Raw genomic sequence first — 19,963 nt, forward strand, 5'->3', positions numbered from 1 at the left:
GCTGGACATAAATCTCCCTCATAATTTTCTATCTATTTCGATCTTGTGCCTCTTGCATCCAATTCCTATGACAACGTTTTAGATCGTCAGTCCAACGTGTTGGTGGACGACCTCTACTTCGGTAGGCATCATCTCTTGGTCTCCATTCCAGTATCCGCTTTGTCCATCTATTGTCTGTCATTCGAGCCACGTGACCTGCCCAGTTCCATTTTAGTGTTGCTACTCTCTCTACTGCATCAGCCACTCCTGTTCTTTGTCGTAGCTGGCGATTTGGGATCTTGTCTTGTAGTGAAACGCCCAACATAGCACGCTCCATCGCCCTTTGACACACACGGATCTTTTGAACTGTTCTCCTTGTCATGGTCAACGTTTCGGCACCGTAAGTTAACACTGGCAAAACACACTGATTAAACGTTTTTCTTTTAAGGCATATTGGTATATCAGACGATTTGAAAATATGGTTCAGCTTGCCGAAGGCTGCCCAAGTCAGTCTTATACGACGGAGAAGCTCAACGGTTTGGTTATCTTTTCCTATGCGAATCTCATGACCTAGGTATTTATAGGCCATTACCTGGTCTATGGATTTTGTTCCTACGCATATATCTTCGCTGACTACAAGATTTGTCATCATCTGGGTTTTAGATATATTTATTTTCAATCCCCCTTCTAGCGAGGAAAGGTAGAGCTGATTTAAAAGTTCTTTGGCCTCATCTATCCTATCAGCTATTAGTACAATATCATCTGCAAACCTTAGATGGCTAAGCTTTTCTCCGTTTATGTTTATGCCCTTGTCGGTCAGTTTTGCCCTTTTACATATATATTCCAAAAGCGTAGTGAACAGTTTCGGCGATATGGTGTCCCCCTGGCGTACTCCACGTTGTATCGGGAATTTCTGGGTTTGACGATCACCCACTCTAACACTGGCTGTTGCGTTTTGGTATATATGTTTAATTATATTTATATACCGATAGTCAATTCGGCATTCTCTCAAGGCTTCCAACATTTTTTGTTGATTTACGGTGTCGAATGCCTTTTCATAGTCCACAAATATTAAAGCTAGTGGTTTATTATATTCAGTGCATTTTTCTATAAGATTTTTTATTACCAGTAGGTGATCGTTTGTTCCATAGCCTTTTCTAAAACCCGCCTGTTCTATGGGCTGATAAAATTCCAAAAATTTTTAATATGTTAGGTTACATGTATTAAATTTTGAAATGGTCATTAGTTATTCAGTAGAGGAAAAAACTATATACTTAAAAAAGCAGTCGAGGTCTTACGGCTCCGGCACAGATTGCTCAAATGATGTAGAAATGAATATAAACGACTGTTTGCAGTTTAGGGATACTAATTTTAACATTGTCTGATAGATGGCAGTAGACAGTTAGAAGAGAATTATGAGGTAAACGATTTTATCTAACTCTCCCCTGCTTATTTTATATACATTAACCCAAAAATATATATCTATTTCGACTATAGATATATATATATATATATATATATATATATATATATATATATATATATATATATATATACATATACATATATATATATATATATATATATATATATATATATATATATATATATATATATATATATATATATATATATATATATATATATCTATAGTCGAAATTCAATAGGATTGTCAGGTTATGCTTAGAAATGATAGATCCTCGAGGGGTCCGAGATGAGAGACGCGTGTAGTTCAATGGTGGCGTGTATATTTTTAAAATAAGAAAAATAATAGGAAACTTGCACATAAAAACATTTTTGTCTCAACGGTAAAATTGTTAATTTATGTTAAATATATTTTGTTAAAATGTTATGTAAAAATATTATATTCAAAATATTACGTCTTAACAATTAATTGTGTAAGCCAGATGTACACACAATATTTTTATTCATTTATATTATTTTTAATTTAAGAAATATGTTTATGTTTATTTTACAACATCTCAAATGCTAAATTATACTTACTTACTTGAGCCGTCCTTTTGTACCTTACGGTGTCGAGGTGCTAAATTAGGTATATTTTAAATTCAAAACTTTCTCCCTTATAATAATGAAATGTCACGAATATACTTCTGGTTCGATATAATTTGTAATAAACAAAACCTATCATTTATAAATATCTTAAATTCATAACAAACAAGAAAGAAAATAACTTAAAAATATAAACGAAACTTTTAGTAGTAAACGTAAAATAACTAATAACTATTGTATCGCCTTGCATTTCCCCAATAGAATATCTTCCACTGCTTTTTATAAAATTTTCCACCGTTAAGACATCAAACTGTAGATGAATTGTCAGATTAACCTTTTGAAAAACCCTCGTTAGTCATAATATACGTTTTAAACTAAACACGACGTAGCATTCAAATTGAGCAATTTCCAAGAACACAAATATAATACCTGGAAATTTCCAATTAAATACGATTAAAATGGAAATAATAGAATTCCCGAAACAACCTTGTTTTTTCTTTTGAACTTTTATTTACAATCAATTTCTACATGAGAGTTTTAAGTAAATGTGAATGAATTTGTAAATAGGTAATAGTTTCGAAATAACTAGTCGCTTTGTGATCGACTTTGAGATCGGTAGAATGTACAATATTTTAACCAGGTAGGACGAAGGATCTCACAGGTAGTCTCCGAATGTAGCAACAAAAAATATAGAACTGTACCTATTAGTTATTATTTTAAAGAAATATTTTTATTCTGAATCACTTCCTGTTGTTAATTCACTATCACTACTGTCTTCTCCTGGAGTAATGATAATGGGCTAGATAAGAACATCAACACGCGTGTCTACGTGCCACATTTTATCTTCTTCTTTCTATGTATGTTTAATGCATGACTGCCAGTTGGAAGCGGTTATATTTTGTATGGCTTGGTCTAATAATAATTTGACATCTTTTAATTTAAAGGTTGTATTCTTTTGCGCTACCTCATTTTTATTTTGCCCATATTAGCTCGATGGGATTCAATTCACAATGATACGGTGGAGTTCTTAATACGGTGATGCCATGCTCGCGTGCCATTTCGTCTACTGCAAATCTGATATATAAACTCTTATGTTCGCGCACTATATCAAGTAGTTGAACCTTTATCATGGATTCATCAAAATCTATATTTTTACTTCTTAACCAATCTATTATATCTGCCTTTCGAGATGCAGAAGTTGGTATTTTTTCCATACGACGGCTGTGATAAGGTGCATTGTCCATTATAATTACCGAACCAGGATCTACAAGAGTCAGTATAGACGAAAACCACTTTTCAAACACATCCGAATTCATATCCTCATAATAATCGCCCATTTTGATTGAGGTAAACACATTTAAACCATCTTGTAAAAAACCTGAATCACTTCCAATGTGCGTTATAATGAGACGTCTTCCTTTGCCCGAGGGTGCTTTTAAGCCGGTTGAAAGTCCCTCAATAAAAGCCTGTCGCGCCCTTTTAATATTCAATTCTTGCCATACTTTGGATGTCGTATGACCCTCATTCAACCACGTTTCGTCCGTATAATAAATTTTTTTACCAAGTCGTCTAAAAGCACGAATTTTTTGCAAATATTTTCTCCGCCATCACTAATTCGTCTCTCTCGATCAACAAACTTTTCCGATTTCTCTTCACATACCGAAAGTCCATTTCATGTAAAGTTGTTTGTAATACTCTCATGGATATTTTATTATATATATTTTATTTTATTTATATATATTTTATTTAAAGTATCATCTGCGTCTGCATTAACTTCTCGTTGAATAGTCTTTAACGTGGGCAGTTCGTTCCTAAAATAAAATTCATGAACTTTTCTTCGGATTATACTTTTCGTAGTATCGTCCAATATAATTTTTGCACGTCCTTTATGGATTGGTTTTTGGATAGGTTTGTTACCTTGAATTATTCGGAAAACCGTACGAGCCGATACTTTCGTTAAATCTCCAGACAATGCCGCGACGTCCTCTATAAGCATATCTGGATATCTTCTACGCAATCCCTCATAAACCGATTTTATCATTTGCTTTTCTCTCACAGACAACCACCTTTTTTTATTTTGTTTATTAACAGATGTACTGCACGTTGGTTTTGGTGCCATGATGTTACCCTACGGTACGCTCATGAAATACTACCACCCACCTGATTTTAATGGTTATTTGTGGGTGAGTTTTCACAATGTTGCCGTATTGCATTAAGGATATTACTTTCGAAAAGAAATAACGGTGTCCGTCTGCCTCTCTATTGGCATTCAGGGTATACCTCAATGGCACGGATAAACTGCAAGCGGTACTAAATAATAAATTTCGCAACAAGGCACCTTCTCTAGTTCGGACTTCCAACAGATGTAACCGTCAAAAATGATAATTGAGAAGTGGATTTGTGTGCTAATAAAGAAATAAATATATAATATATAGCCGCTTACCACCGAGTGTTAACGAACTACAAAATGTCTGCCCTGACAATCCTATTGAATTTATAGTATACAGTGATTATTTTTAAACCATTACTTTTTATAAAAGTAAAGTAATTCTTTATGTTTTAGAAATTTGTCCAAAAATGCCACATTATAAGCTTACCTACTTTAACGTTACCGGAAGAGTAGAGCCTGCGAGAGTTATGTTCCATTATGGTGAAATTCCTTTTGAAGACGTTCGAATCGAGCACGCCGATTGGCCAAGTCTAAAACCAAGTAAGATAATCTGTAACAATAATAAAGCATTTATGTTTATTATTTTTTTTAAATATACTTAATGTATTTAGTAAAATGATTTGATTTTCATTATCCTTATCATCAGTGGTGCTACAGCTCTAGTTGAGCCTCGACCTTCCCCAGTCCATCTCGCCAGTTTACTGGCATTCCTCCATCTCAGTCTTGGTCTACCTCTACTCCTATTTGCTACTGGTGCCGCTAATAGGTTTCGTCTGGGTGGGAAATTTTTATTTGATCTTGACAGATGGACAGCCTATCTAAGCATAGCTATTTGTATGAAAGATATTACATATCTATCATTAACTATTTCTTTATATTTCTCGTACAATTCGAAATTATATCGCCTTCTCTAAATACCATTATCACAGTAGTATTTCCTTTCGATGACCAGCAGACGATTTGCGTCTGTTTTGGTTATGCTCCATGTTTTTGACCCATATGTAAGCACTGGTAGGATGAGTGTTCTATATATTGTTAATTTAGTTTTTTGGCTTAAATTTCTGTTTTTTATCTGCTTATGTAGTCCAGAATAACATTTGTTTGCTATTAGTACACTTCGATTTACTTCTTCAGATGTGTCATTATCGTTTGTTATGAGAGAAAAAAGATTATTTACTATCTCAAAATTATAGTGATCTATGCTAAAGTTCGGCGTTTCTAGCTCTATCTCTATTATTTGGCATCGACGCCAAAATTTTGGTTTTTTTCTTGTTTCTTTTAAGGCCCATATTTTGTGCGGTCGTCAAGTAGTTGGAGACCATATCTTTAAGTCCTCATGTGTTCGTCGTCCTCGCCCTTAACCTGTTATAACTGTTCACAAGAACAAAAAGTGGGTCCACTGTCTAAGTGGACGTGGATTATTTTTTGGCCCATTACGTCACAGATAGTGTAATATTCAAGTTTGATATTTCATTTTTCAATACCTTGCTATTTGTCGTGTTGATGATTGCTATCTTTCCTTATATTTTTCTCTTTTTACGTCAGACGAGACAATACGTATCTCTGAAACTTGTTCAAAAGACCTTTGTAGGAAACCCCGTTCTTTCATTAAACTCCAGCTAAATCTTTGATAGGAGAGACCGGAGAATTCCTGCGCACCTAAGGACAAATACTTACAAAAAGTTTTATATGTGCACACAAATTTCCTTAATTTAAATACTGAAATTTGTATTTATCGGGAACATTATTCCCATAAAAAAGGGTTTAAAGTTTTACAGATTTCGAAAAAAAAAATTACTTAAAAAACACCTCAGATCAAACACTACTCATTTTCTAATGTTCAATCTACATCCTCTAGTTCATCGTCATTACAAAGCTTACTCTCATCATGACTTTCAGACTCAGAATCATCATTCATACAAAATGTAAGTTTTTCACTCCAGCTTTCTTGCTTACAGGTCGTTTTTTGGTCTAGTAGTCCGTGTTCCTATGGTTCATGTTGTTCTTTTCCTGGTTTCATTTTTTTTTATCTCTATAGTTTTTTTCTTTTCTTGTTTTATTTTTAATTGAGTTTTTAGTGGCGTGTAAGTAAAAATTTCAAAAGTAAAAACGTGCAAAAGTTTTGTTTTGCACGTAATTTAATTTCTTTACAATTTTAACAGGAAGAGGCGCTAGCTTTTCAATAGATACACTAGACTGAGTTTTAACATTTTCTGACTTTCCAGGATGGATTTTATCTCGCTGGTTTGATTTTAATTTGACATTATAATGTGGAGTCTTGTGCATAGTTTCTTGAAGGTCCCGGTTGGAGTTTGGTATTTGTAGGTGGAGTTCTCTGGATAGTTTTATCAAATCTTGATGGTCCCGGTTGGGGTTTGGTATTTCTTGTTGAAGTTCTCTGCAGAGTTTCGTCATATCTCGACTTAGTTGTTTGTGGTGTCGTTCTGTGCTCAACTTCCAAATTTAGAGAAAAGAAGATAATCTGGAGATAGAATCTTCACACTCGGATAATGAAGCTGTCGAAAATTTGATTGTATCTCCTTGTTCTAATGAACCGACAGGGCAAGATGCCATTTCGGATATTGAAAAAGTTTCTACGTCTATATCTGGAAAATTAAAGTATGTAGTGGTCGCAACAAAAAAAAGTTTTAAGGGCAAGAATGGTCATAGGTAGTCGACCAAAGTTCGCCATAAATCAAGAACGACAGCTGCAAGGAATCTTATTCACTTCGTATCAGGTCCCAGAGGTACTGCTAAAAACTGTAATACTTTTATTGAACACTTCTTACATTTCTTTCCAAACACGCTACTTGAAATTATTTTGCAACATATAAATGCAGAAATTGTAAGACAAGCTGAGAAACATAATAATCATGAAAATGTATCTCAAATATCAATTGAAGAATTACGAGCCTTACTTGCAATTCTTGTCCTTTCTGTCGCAAAAAAGATAACCATTTATCTGCAAAATATATGTTTAACACTTCCATTTCAGAAATGTTTTACAGAGCGTGTATGAGTTGTAATCGCTTTAAATTTCTACTAAATTGTATAGGATTTGACGAAGAGCAAACAAGGAAAGAGAGACAAGTAAATGATCCTTTCACTCATATCCGTGAAATATGGGATATTTTCATTGAAATATGCCGCATTTGATATACTTCATCATCATATCTTACAATTGATGAGTAGCTGCTAGGATTCCGGAGAAGATGCCCTTTCAGGATGTACATCCCCAATAAACCTTCAAAGTACGGGATTAAGATTGTTATGTTATGTGATTCCTCCAGTAACAATATGTTGGATGCAAGTCCCTATTTTGGAAAGAAAACTAATACCAATGGTTTGCCACTAGCAGAGCATTATATCAAAGAACTAACAAAATATGTCCATGGATCAAATCGAAACATAACCATGGACAACTGGTTTACGTCAAAATTCACAAGGAAACTAAGTTCCTGTAGCTGGCTGTATACCATGTATCACAAAAAATTGTATTTCAAATTTTTATAAAAGGTATAAATAAAACACCCAAACGGGCTAAATCACAAATACAGAACGTTTTCGGAATGTAAATTCCATCATCAGTGTAACAAAGTGCATATGATATGAGCCACTATCCAAAGCCACTGTCTCAGGACCAATTAACCAATGTAGAGCCATACGTTGCCATGTTACCAATTCCAACGGTAACTAAAACATCTTAATTTTAAATAACATATAATGTAACATATTTGTAAATTTATAACATTTAAAGGGTTTTCACCCATATATTTTAGTGGCTCATAGCATGTGCACTTTGTTACACTGATGATGGAATTAACATTCCGAAAACGTTCTGTATTTGTGATTTAGCCCGTTTGGGTGTTTTATTTATACCTTTTATAAAAATTTGAAATACAATTTTTTGGTTTACGTCAGTGAAACTAGTCGATGAACTGTTACAAGAGCCATATAAATTAAAAGCATTAGGTACTCTTCGCAAAAACAAAAAAGAAATTCCCACAGAGATCTTGGCACTAAAAGATCGAAATGCAAATTCTTCGATGTTCTGTTTTGACCAGAAAAAAACTATGTTATATTACGTCCCTAAAAAACAGAAATTAGTTTTACTGCTTTCAACGTTGCACGAAACGGCAGAAGTCTCAGAAGAAACAGGCAAGCCTGTAATTATAAAAAATTACATAACACAAAATCAAAGCGTAGATACTTTTAACCAAATGTGTTCCAACATGTGTTGTAACAGGAAAACCCAAAGATAGCCGTTGTGTGTATTTTATGATATGGTTAATATAGCCAGTATTAATTCCTATGTCATTTACGCATACAACACATCAAAACGAGGTAAAAAGGCCGTCTCTTGGTACCCGTATATGGTTGATTTGAGCCAGTCTCTTGCCGAACCATGGACGAGACAAAGATTCGCAACCGCTACTTTACATCGAAATATTCATCACGATATAGCTCACATTTTAAAGATACCTGCTGCAGAAGAAGTTCCCACATATCAAGAAAGAAAAAGAAAAATTTGTTTTTATTGTACAAGCCAAAAACGGCGAATGACAACTATGTACATATTGCCAAGTATGAAAGCATGCGATATGCGGTAGGCATCGTGGAAAAATTTGCACCGAGTGTTTAAAACATTAACCAATTCTATTTTTTATTCGTTTAAGATATGTTATTATAGTGATAAAAACTCTCCTGTTCAGATTTTAAATATACGTTTTGTAATTACAAGGCATTTTTTATATGTAGTAAAATTTACAATAGTCCTGTAATCACGTGCGGCTAAACAAGTCTGGTAATCTAGGATTAAGTTCATTATTATATGTATATCTGAAACTTCAGTGTGGTTTACTAAGCAGAAATCATCTTTAGAGAATTTTTTAGGATCAGGATCTATGGGCAATATTCCAACAGCACGGAACCCGGATATTCCTTTGTCCATCGTGAAAACTCTCAAATTATGCTCTGCGGCTCTGTTAAAAATGGAAGCAAGTTTAAAATGTGTGATATTTTCATGAGCATAAGTTTTCAAATACAAGTCGCACTCACGGCTTAAAGCATTCTTAAGGGGTTCAAAAAAAGTTGGGTGAAGAGTTTGAAACTCACCCCATATCACTAAGTATTCTAAAATTTGCAGTGCTCGATCATGCATATTAGCACTCGTTCTTTTTTCATTTCAGGCTATTAAGGGTATCCTTAAGGATTTTAATCAGTTTTCAATTGATCAGTGGATACTGTTTATATCGTCGCTTGAGTTTTTATATAAATATTCATTTTTTCTTTCTGCAGCCCTAATGATTTTATCAATGCATGCTATCACTGCAAATATTTCCGTCTGGAACGATATAGAATATTAAAATCCACAAGGAATCTACGTTCCTGTAGTTGGCTGTATACCATATATTAAAAAATTAATTAAAATCCTTTGTAAAAGGTAAATATTTAAATATATACCTTTTACAAAGGATTTTAATTAATTTTTTATTATAGAATATTGTTAAATAATGTTACACCAGGTAACTAACGATTTTCCCATGACACTCGTTGATACAGGTATCTAACAATTGCTTTTTGATAGACTTGGTAATAACAATATATAATAAACAAAATACGCAAAAGATTGAGCGTCATTTTCTATTGATAAACAATATATAAACAATGTAAGATCGCTATTTGATTTTAAATTCTTAAGCCGAAGACCGGTAAATTATAAGAAAAAATAACACAATTTTACTAAAAAAGAATAGAAAATCCTTTAAAATGTTCTAAAGTTATTTTTACTAATTTGTTGGGTAAGTATTGCAAAAATAGCTTAAAAAAAATTCAAGAATATATTTTACACAAATTAATTGTTATAAACTTTGCATAATTCTAACTAAATAAAAATTATGTAGGTAATTAATTAGGTAATTAATTATGGTATACATAAACATATTTCAATTATTTACGTACTTAATTTTACTATTTTTATTTATAATTATACAAAGTTTATAACAATAAATTTGTTTAAAATATATTTGTAATGTTTTTCAGACAAGAAAATAATAAAATAATAAGTCAAGATAAATTAACACTTATAGATTTAATGTTCAAATAAAAAATTAATTTTTTTGTAAAATTCATTTTTAAACTATAACCAGAATACATAAATATTTAAATTACCTATCATTTCATAAACTTTTTTACTAATAATAATAAGAGAAAAGCAAAATTTTCACAGGTTAAATAAATAATTCACAAATTAACTAATTTAATTTTTATAACCTATGCAACGTCATATCCCAAATTAAAAAAAAACATTAATTTTCTTTGATTAGAACCGGAGATATTGCGACTTTTGTAAATTTGAATTTATGAGTTTGGTTTTTAAAATGATAAAAAGGAGAAATAAAAAACAGAGCTCTAGCTCGGGTTCTAATACTCGTAGGATATTTTACTTTTTTTTTAATTCGTGCAAAAATGCCAACATTTCGAATAAAAAAAATTAATTTTCTATATGTTGATGCATCTTAGTTATTTTACTATGAAATATATGGATTGTATATACATACATAATCCATACCCAATCTAGTATACATATTCTGTGGATTATATACATAATCCACAAGGAAACTAAATTCCTGTAGCTGGCAGTACACCATGTACCACAAAAAGTTTATTTAAAATTTCCTTTATAAAAGGTATATTACTAAAAACTCTATCAGGCTACATCACAGAACGTTTTCGGAATTAAGTGCTAACTAGATGTACATGTTAGAAGCCACTAAATACATGGTAAAAAACCTTTAAATGTTGTTGAATTTACTTTGAATTACATTATTTAAATTTATAATTTATGATGTTTAAGTTACAATAGGAATGGATAACATGGTAACGTAAGACTCCACTCTAGGTTGCTAGTCCTGAGACGAAACGTCTACGAGGACTTGTTGCTAAAAAGTTGACTCGGACTCAGTTGCCGTTAACAAGTCCTCGTAGACACTTCGTCTCAGTACTAGTAACCTCCAGTAAAGTCTTACGTTGTCATGCTATCCATTCCTGTTGTAACTTAAACATCATAGTTTATAAAGTTAAATAATGTAATTCAAAGTTAATATATCAACATTTAAAGGGTATTTACTCATTTATTTAGTAGCTTTTAACATGTACATCTAGTTGATGATGGAATATTAATTCCGAAAACTTTCTGTGATGTAGCCCGATAGGGTTTTTAATATTATAACATTAGGTTTCAAGAGCTCCTTTATAAAATTGAAGCAGTTATATTGCCTACCACATAGGGTATTATTTATAGGGGGTTGAAAACTGGGGACAAAAATTGCTGGGCTGGGGATAGGGTGAGCAAAACAAACCGGAACGTTTGCGAATGGCTACTCCTGGTTTGATTGGAGAGCTGGGTCGTGTGTAAGTGAATAAAACAGAGGGACTGGATTGGGGTAACTACAAAAAGTGAATCAAAAAGGTACTCACGTGGATTTCCTGGACAACACTACACAAGGAAGTTCCTAAGCTGTTTAAAATGGACGCCGCTTACAAGAATCTCCCTGCTGGAAGGAAAGATAGGCTTTTCTTTCCTAAAAAATACATGAGAAGGGTTAGAATCTTTTTAAAGGAAATAATACTACTATTGGTTTAGGGAGAAACATTACATATTTCTTATTATTTCACCATAAACAGTTACAAATACAAATAATAATAAAATACAAAAAACAACTTACAATGATGTTATCTGTTTACAACTCTAGACTTTGGGGACACTATAAGAACTTTAATTAATAATAAATTGAAATCATCTAGATCTTTCAATGGAGCTTACATTAAGGTCAACCTTTTTAAAAACAAAACAAAACAAATTCAAAATGTATGGTTAGGTATGTACCAAATGACAGTTAGCAAATCCCTAATATTTATAATTTTATTTATTACAATTTTTTAACTTGTCATGAAAGCAATTATTGATGAAAAATGTCTATTTTTACTTTAAAAATTTTTAACAAAAAAAGAGTATCTGATTTCACTGACTATTGTCAATATTAAATGTTTTGCGGTTGGAACTGGACTCAAAAACACTACAAAACAAAGAAATGCGTCTCACAAGCTGCAAAATGATCTGAAATGACCAGGGAAAACAAATAGACGATGGAAGCTGGGCACTGGATCATCGAGCTTCAGGTTAATTTTCCCGTCAAGATCTTAAACCAACCTCACTTAAATTCCACATTTAACTGCCACCACACTACACATTTTCCCATGACAAAAGATGAACAACGAAAAAACATTACGAATTCGGCTTCACTGAGAGTTATCTCATAATCTTTGAAAATCGTTCACCCAACTCGGTATACACCATCGAGTTAGAATATATGGAGAAGCTATGAGCATATTAACGTGTGTATTAAAAACGGCGTCACTAGGTGTGGCTAACGATCATATCAATATGGCGGTGGGATCAGAGCATGACTCGATTATATTAAAACCACTATACAAATATGACTAGTTATTCAGAAGATTTAATTATAATCTAAAAAAGTGCAATACATTTTTAATAAACTATGATTTATTTATCCCGCGGTAAACACTAAAAACACGACTTATTATACATAAAGATAAATTAATACAGTCAAGTAACAAGTTGCATCTAAAAGAGATAATAATATAAATAGTATTGTAAAGGGTAAAATGAATATACGATATGAAATAAAAGAAATACGTTCGTTTTACAACTTATATATTTGATAACTACAAATTAACTGACACTTAAAAATTTAGTTCAAATAACAAAGTTAGAAAAGTTATATTAAAAAAACAAAATTGAATATCAACATTTTTATTTCTACTATGTAGAAATAAAAATAATTATGTTGCAGTAGTTAATAAGAAATTTTAAGATATTTAGGATATAGATATTTGAGTATTCTCAAGAATAACACGATCTATCTCGATGAATACTATTAGTTTATTTTCTGAAGTACGGGCCATTACTTTGTTTACATACTTGTATATTAACCTGTGAAACGTTATTCCTGAAGATTTTTTATTAACATTGTTTCTGCTACTGGAACTACGTTGAGAACAAGAAACCATTATTATGCACTATCACAATAATATAATATTACAGTTTTTATAAAAGTATTATAAAACTAAAAATATTCGAGAAACAACAAATGTAAACAATCATACACGATCTGTCTAAACGATCATAGCAATATGGCCGAAGTGAGGTCGTTTTTAGTCACTTGATGCCCTCTCCATAGATTCTAACTCGATGGAATAAACTATAAACCAAACGTAAACGGAAATATTCTTGTTTATTTTACGCTGAAAATATCCTAAAGCGGCATCTCGATCAAAGAAATACCATCTGTCTTAAATAAACAATTTTTAAAATGTATTTATTATCAACTCCAGCGATACAAAAGGATTAAAAATACTTTTTCGGTGTTTTAACACATACAAGGTGATTTTTAATACATACGAAAGAAAATACAAGTGCTACAATATCTAACATAATTTTTTTTAATCGTTTAATGATTTAATTTGAAAAAATAACCCCTTCCCTTCAATTTGGTGCTTTCAGAGATTATGTAGACTTAATAGTTTACGCATAATAACGTTATACATAAAAGCTTTTTGGGATTAACAATTTGACTTTTGCAATAACTGTTAAGTACAACTTCTTGCAATTTTTACAGTTTAAATTAAAGTTTTTTGTGCATTTTTAGAAAAGTTAGTAACAATTTTCGAAAAAATCGACTTTTTAAGATATTTTTGCAATAATTAATCAAAAAACTAATAAAAATAACTATTCAAACTCTCATTACATTTTCTATGCTTTTCTCTGACTTTTCAATAAAATTGTGTTAAGTTTCCATACAATTGACCGGTCTTCACCTTTAGTATTTAAAATGAAATAGCGATATTATATTGTTTATAAGTACAAAATGACGTTTAATCTTTTCCATATTTTGTTTATTACATATTTCTATCATTAAATTTATCAAAGCAGTTGTTACATACCTGTATCAAAGATAGATTCTTCAAATATGGTGTCAGTGAGCTTTGACTGACTTTTTAACACAGCATTGTGTTTCCATGATGTTAGCTTTTAGTCTCACGATGATCAGTCAGGATATTGCTATAATATGTAAGTCCATAGTGACTATTTCAAATAAACCATTTAGCTGCCGCTTATTTGTGCAGGCAACTAGAAGGATTCACAGAAAAGTTTTTTTAAAACACAATTTCTCAATATAGTTTAGTTCAATACATGTCTAAGTCATTGTCCGAAAATTTACCCTTGATTACTATTGACGGTCTTGTCTATCTGTATTGCCTTTTGTTCATATTCCTGGGCTGGTAAACGCGTAGATCAAATCATGTACACCTTTATATCATAGAGATGATGATAGTACCCCGCCCTAAGGGCATTCATTCGTTGTTCTTTCATGCGTTTCCGCGATTATAACTTTGCAGTAAAACATTTGACGTATTCTACTGAATGCTATTCCATTGGTTTTCTTCCTCATTAATGAACTGTGTATATGCTAAATTGTTTTTATATGTAAGTCCATTTTCTAAATAGGTATTAAAAGGAAAAATACTTACAATTGGTTTAATTGTATCTTGGACAACCGGTTTCAAGGTCTACAATTTTCAGCTCGTCATCAGGTTTCCGATAACGTTACTCGACCATTCAAGAAGATATGTTCAGTTGTAATGATGGAGCAATAAATATATAGATTTAAAATAAATTAAAATAATCTTTTTTAGAAACTCCATTTGGAGAATTACCAGTTTTGGAAATTGATGGTAAGAAGTATACACAAGGAGTATCGTTGGCTAGATATGTAGCCAATATTGTTGGTTTGGTAGGAAAAACTAATGAAGAAAATTTGGAAATCGAAATTGCAGTTAATATTGTGTCCGAGCTCTTAATAAGTATGTATTTTATTAACTATTAATCAAGGTTCTGAGGCGCTAACAAGTCATATACGGAGTTTAATAAAAACAATTATACCGTCTATAAAGACAGAAAGAAGGTCATATAGTCACATTATTTATTAATTGGTTATTTATAAAGGTAAAATTAGCAGTCCTTCGCTGTATACCATAACTTAAAACTTAAAAAGCAAGTATAAAAACTTCTTTTTTTTGTAATAATTATAAAAAGAACTAGTCAACATCAAAACGTTTTTTGTCTTATCAAACTCTCATAAGTGATACTTGTACACTGTAAAAAGCCACTTTTAACTGTGTATAAAAACCTTTGGTCTGTCTTTGAACCGAGATTAGTAATGTTCTCAGTTTTTTCTATTTCAGTACCATATCGATGGCTTGGTTCCAAATGTGGCTAACTACAATTTTTCCATTTTTGGGCTATTTACACAGTACACCGCATAATTACTTTAAGTTTTGTTCCAAATGTGGCGAATTGCATTAATTTTAAAATTGGCGCCAGAATTAATAAAACCATTAGTATCTATGTACACAATGAACGTAGTTCGCAATTCCATAAGTAGCTAATAACACATAGCCACCTTTGGAAGGGACATCTTTCGATGTATGTGAAGTTAGCGCCATTTGTTTTATTATAACCTATAATTAAATTTAATTATTATTATCAGTGTTTGTTGTAATTACAAGCATACCGAGTTTATAGAGTATCTACTTATTTCAGGTATATTTTAGTGTTTGTTAGTGTTGTTGTAAAATGAGTTCCAGAGCGGAAAAAATATTAAATTTAGGACTAAAAGCGGATTTAAGTAATAATGAAACATCTGTTCCGAATCGGTCAATTTACGTCGATGCAATTGTCCATCATGCTGAAGGTAAATTGATATTAAGAATACTATCCTTTAACATTTTTATGAGTAATAGCACACGTATTTAGACTGAATAATTTTTCAAAATAAGTTGAAACCCTTTTATTTTTACGATAAATTTCTACACCGACGTACCTTTTATGGTTCCTATTTTTATGTTGCTTTACCCAATTTAATTAAAGAAACGCATAAGGGAAATATAGAGAACAATGAACTGAATATGAACACCCAAATAATTTAAAATAATTTACCATGCTACAAATAAAAAATTCTAATTCAAAGAAAATAAAAAGTGTCGTAAATGGTTTTCAAATTATTTTGAATAATTTTTTGATTGTCTATGGTGAAAATGGGGATTCAGCATTAACTGTTAATACTTTTGTTGTTCTAGACCAACGTAAAGAACAACCTAGGAAGGAGGTAATTGATTCTGACTCTGACTACTCTGATCGTGATATGGATTATATACCTAACAATGAGGATACGCAGAACTCATTTTCGGGTAGGTAATATTGTTCAGTTAAAAAATAAAACTAAAATACCTGTCGATATTTTAGGAAGTGACGACATCCTGAATAATGAAAATAGTAGTATTGAGAATATTAACGAAATTATTTCTAATTCCCAAGCGATTAAGACCAATATTGACAGAGAACGAAAAAACCCGAAACGAAGACAACCAAAACTTTGGAAAAAAAACATTCGCAAAATGGAAAAAAACTGTGGAAACCCGTATATTAGTAGCAAGGGTAACTACGTACCAGGAAAATCAATGGGTAAACCTTGCAATGACAGTTGTAGGTAATGTATATATTACTCTTTTTACAAATTTAATCTTCATATTTTACAATTTTAGGCTCAAATGCAATGCAAAAATAGACAAGGAACAGCGACTTCTTATTTTTACATCTTACTGGAAACTTGGAAGCATTGATAGACAACGTGATTTTATAAATAGTTTAGTAGAAGTTGGAGATTGCAAAAGAAGGATCGTAACAGAGGAAAATTCAAGACGATCAAGAACTTTAAACTTTCATTTTATGATTGAAAATATTCGTCAAAGAGTATGTAAGACAATGTTTTTACAAACTCTAGGCATAAAAAAAGGAGTACTAAATTTTGCAATTAAAAAACGTTTCCCCAATAGTACTACTACTGAACATGATAGAAGGGGCGGCCATGGAACATCAAAAATATCCGATGAATCACTAACATTTTTGAAAGAACATATCAAAAAGTTTCCCACCATGGCATCTCATTATTGCCGCAAAGACTCAAAAAGATTTTACTTAGATCCAAAATTGAATATTTCTACCATGTTTAAACTTTATCAATCAGAGTGCATAGAAAACAATAAAACTTGTCTCAAAGAATCATACTACCGACAAGTATTTAATAATCATTTTAATTTATCTTTTCACACACCAAAGAAAGACCAGTATGTGACATGTACTACTTATGAAAAAGCAAATCCTACAGACAAGACCACGCTACAGCAGAATTACGATTGCCACATACAATTAAAGAACAGAGCAAGAGATGAAAAAAATTCTGATAAAATCGCCGCTGCGTTAAATGATTCAACCATACACTCCTGTAATTTTGACCTGCAACAGATCCTGTATGTTCCAACAGATCCGACAAATCCGGTTCTATTTTATAAAACCAAACTTGCTACTTATAATTTTACGATTTTCAATACTGGAAATAATACTGGTAAGTGTTTCATGTGGACTGAGGTTCAGGGTGGACGTGGGCCCTCAGAAGTAGCGTCTTGCTTGTTCCACCATATTAGGAGCCTCTCCCAAATAATTAAAAGTGTTAGACTATTCAGTGACACTTGCGGTGGTCAGAACAAAAATCAGTTTGTTGCTACCATGTTTCTGTATGCTGTTCAGGCTTTACCTATTGAAGTAATCGATCAAAAATTTCTTGTCTCTGGTCACAGTCAAATGGAATGCGACTCAATGCATGCTAGAATAGAAACCGCGGCCAAAAATATCCCCGTATACTTGCCGCATGAATGGGTAACTATTGCAAAGAACGCAAAACGAAATGCTCCAAAATATGAAGTTTATACAACACCTGAACTTACCTTTATTGATTGGAAACCCCTTGCAAAACTTATAATGGTTAATCGAAACAAAGCTGAAGATGGAACTGTGATTAATTGGCGTGACATTAAGTGGATTCGTTATGAAAAAGCTAATCCTTTTGTAATGCAGGTTAAAACCCATTTAGATGAAGAAATATTTCACAAAATATTGATTGTTCCCCGTAAAGGTCGAAGAGTTACAATGTCCACCATGGAAAAATGTTTAAAACCTTTGTATCAAGAAAAAAGAAAAATATCGGCTGCAAAACTAAAAAACTTAAAAGAAATTAGTAGTGCCGCAAATTTTCCCGACGATTGCAGAGCCTTTTATAGACAGCTAATTGGAGATCCGAATATTGAGGAAGAGACGGTATTACCCGATATAAATGACCAGGAAGAAGAAGATTTTTTTTGAAATATTTATTTTACAAGAAGTTTACGCCGTTGTTTATTTATTAGATATTTCTATAAAGTTTATAGTAGTTTCAATATTGTAGAAAACCAGTATTCATTTTTCAATTTAAAATAAAGTTAAGTTCCAAATGTAGCTACGTGCATTTTATTTCGCAAAACCCTCCCCAGACGAATAATTTAAAGAACTACTTATTATTGTTGTATCTAAAGTGTTTGTCAGTATGATAACCTAATATTTTATAAGGAAACAATAATTCTATTTGAAAGACCTGATTTGATCAACAGGGTTAAACTTAAAATTTCGTTTAACCGAAAACGACGATTTTGTAGTTAGCCACTGTTGGAATCAAGCCATCGATATGCTGTAGCAGTAATTATGTAGCTACCTACCGGTGTTTTTCTGACTACCATAATTATATTTATTTTTTTTTTTTTAAATTAAGTTTTAAGCCATATTCTTCGCATTCTCCGATAACACTATCAATAACTGTAGTTCTTAATAATAAGTAGATCAGGAACATTTAAAGCGCAGTTCGTGTAACATTAAAATTGTTTTATTTCAAATCCTCCTATCAACAGGTCCTCGAAGACACTTTGTCTCAGGACCATGTAACCTATGTAGAGCCATACGTTGCCATGTTACCAATTCCAACGGTAACTTAAACATCCTAATTTATAATAATATATAATGTACCATTATCTATAAATTAATAACATTTAAAGGGTTTTAACCCATATATTTAAGTGGCTCATAGCATGTATACTTCGTTACACTGATGATGGAATTTACATTCCGAAAACGTTCTGTAATGTATTTGTAATATAGCCCTTTTGGGTATTTTATTATATACCTTTTATGAAGGATTTGAAATAAAAAAATTTGTGATACATGGTATACAGCCAGCTACAGGAACTTAGTTTCCAAGTGGATTAAAATTGTATAATATTATATTACAACCAACATTGTTATTATTTTTAGCTGCTTATGAATTCCATTATGAACCTAATGAAGAAAAGAAGAAGCAAAACTTAAAAAAACTGAATGAATTGATGGATAAATACTTACCAGTCCTTGATGAAGCTGCCAGAAAGAATGAAGGTCATCTTGTTACTAACAGGGTAATATTTTTTGTTAATATATTTAATGTTAAAAAAAATTCTATATGTACTAGCTGACCAGGTGAACTTTCATACCGCCTAGGAATTGAATAATTAAATAATGTCTCAAAGTTCACTAACTTAAAATTAACAAAAAAAAACAAAAAAAAATACTAAAGAACGTTATGGATGAAAAAGTTTTTAACAGAAAGAATAATTTAGTTCTTTCTGATAAACACGCAACTTCTAATTGTCCATGCGCGAAACATGAAATCTCCAAGTTGATTCCCAAAACTTCCAATGATTGGCTTTGCGATTTGTTTATCGTTATTGCAAAAACCAAAAGCACAGAAAATTTTAAAAGCT

The 19,963-nt window shown here is 31.8% G+C and overlaps 1 protein-coding gene across 1 annotated transcript in view; it reads left to right on the forward strand.

Annotated features, from left to right (window-relative positions):
• Positions 1–19,963, forward strand: part of LOC140442745 (glutathione S-transferase-like) — a 40,248-nt gene that overhangs the window by 7,507 nt on the left and 12,778 nt on the right. Inside the window, exons 2-4 of the mRNA XM_072533720.1 lie at positions 4,553–4,699; positions 14,939–15,106; positions 19,479–19,618. Of these exons, the coding sequence (XP_072389821.1) occupies positions 4,567–4,699; positions 14,939–15,106; positions 19,479–19,618 (441 nt within the window). The 5' untranslated portion in view covers positions 4,553–4,566. The remainder of the gene's footprint in view (positions 1–4,552; positions 4,700–14,938; positions 15,107–19,478; positions 19,619–19,963) is intronic.

The sequence above is a fragment of the Diabrotica undecimpunctata genome, chromosome 6, assembly GCF_040954645.1.
Source record: "Diabrotica undecimpunctata isolate CICGRU chromosome 6, icDiaUnde3, whole genome shotgun sequence".
Taxonomy (NCBI): domain Eukaryota; kingdom Metazoa; phylum Arthropoda; class Insecta; order Coleoptera; family Chrysomelidae; genus Diabrotica; species Diabrotica undecimpunctata.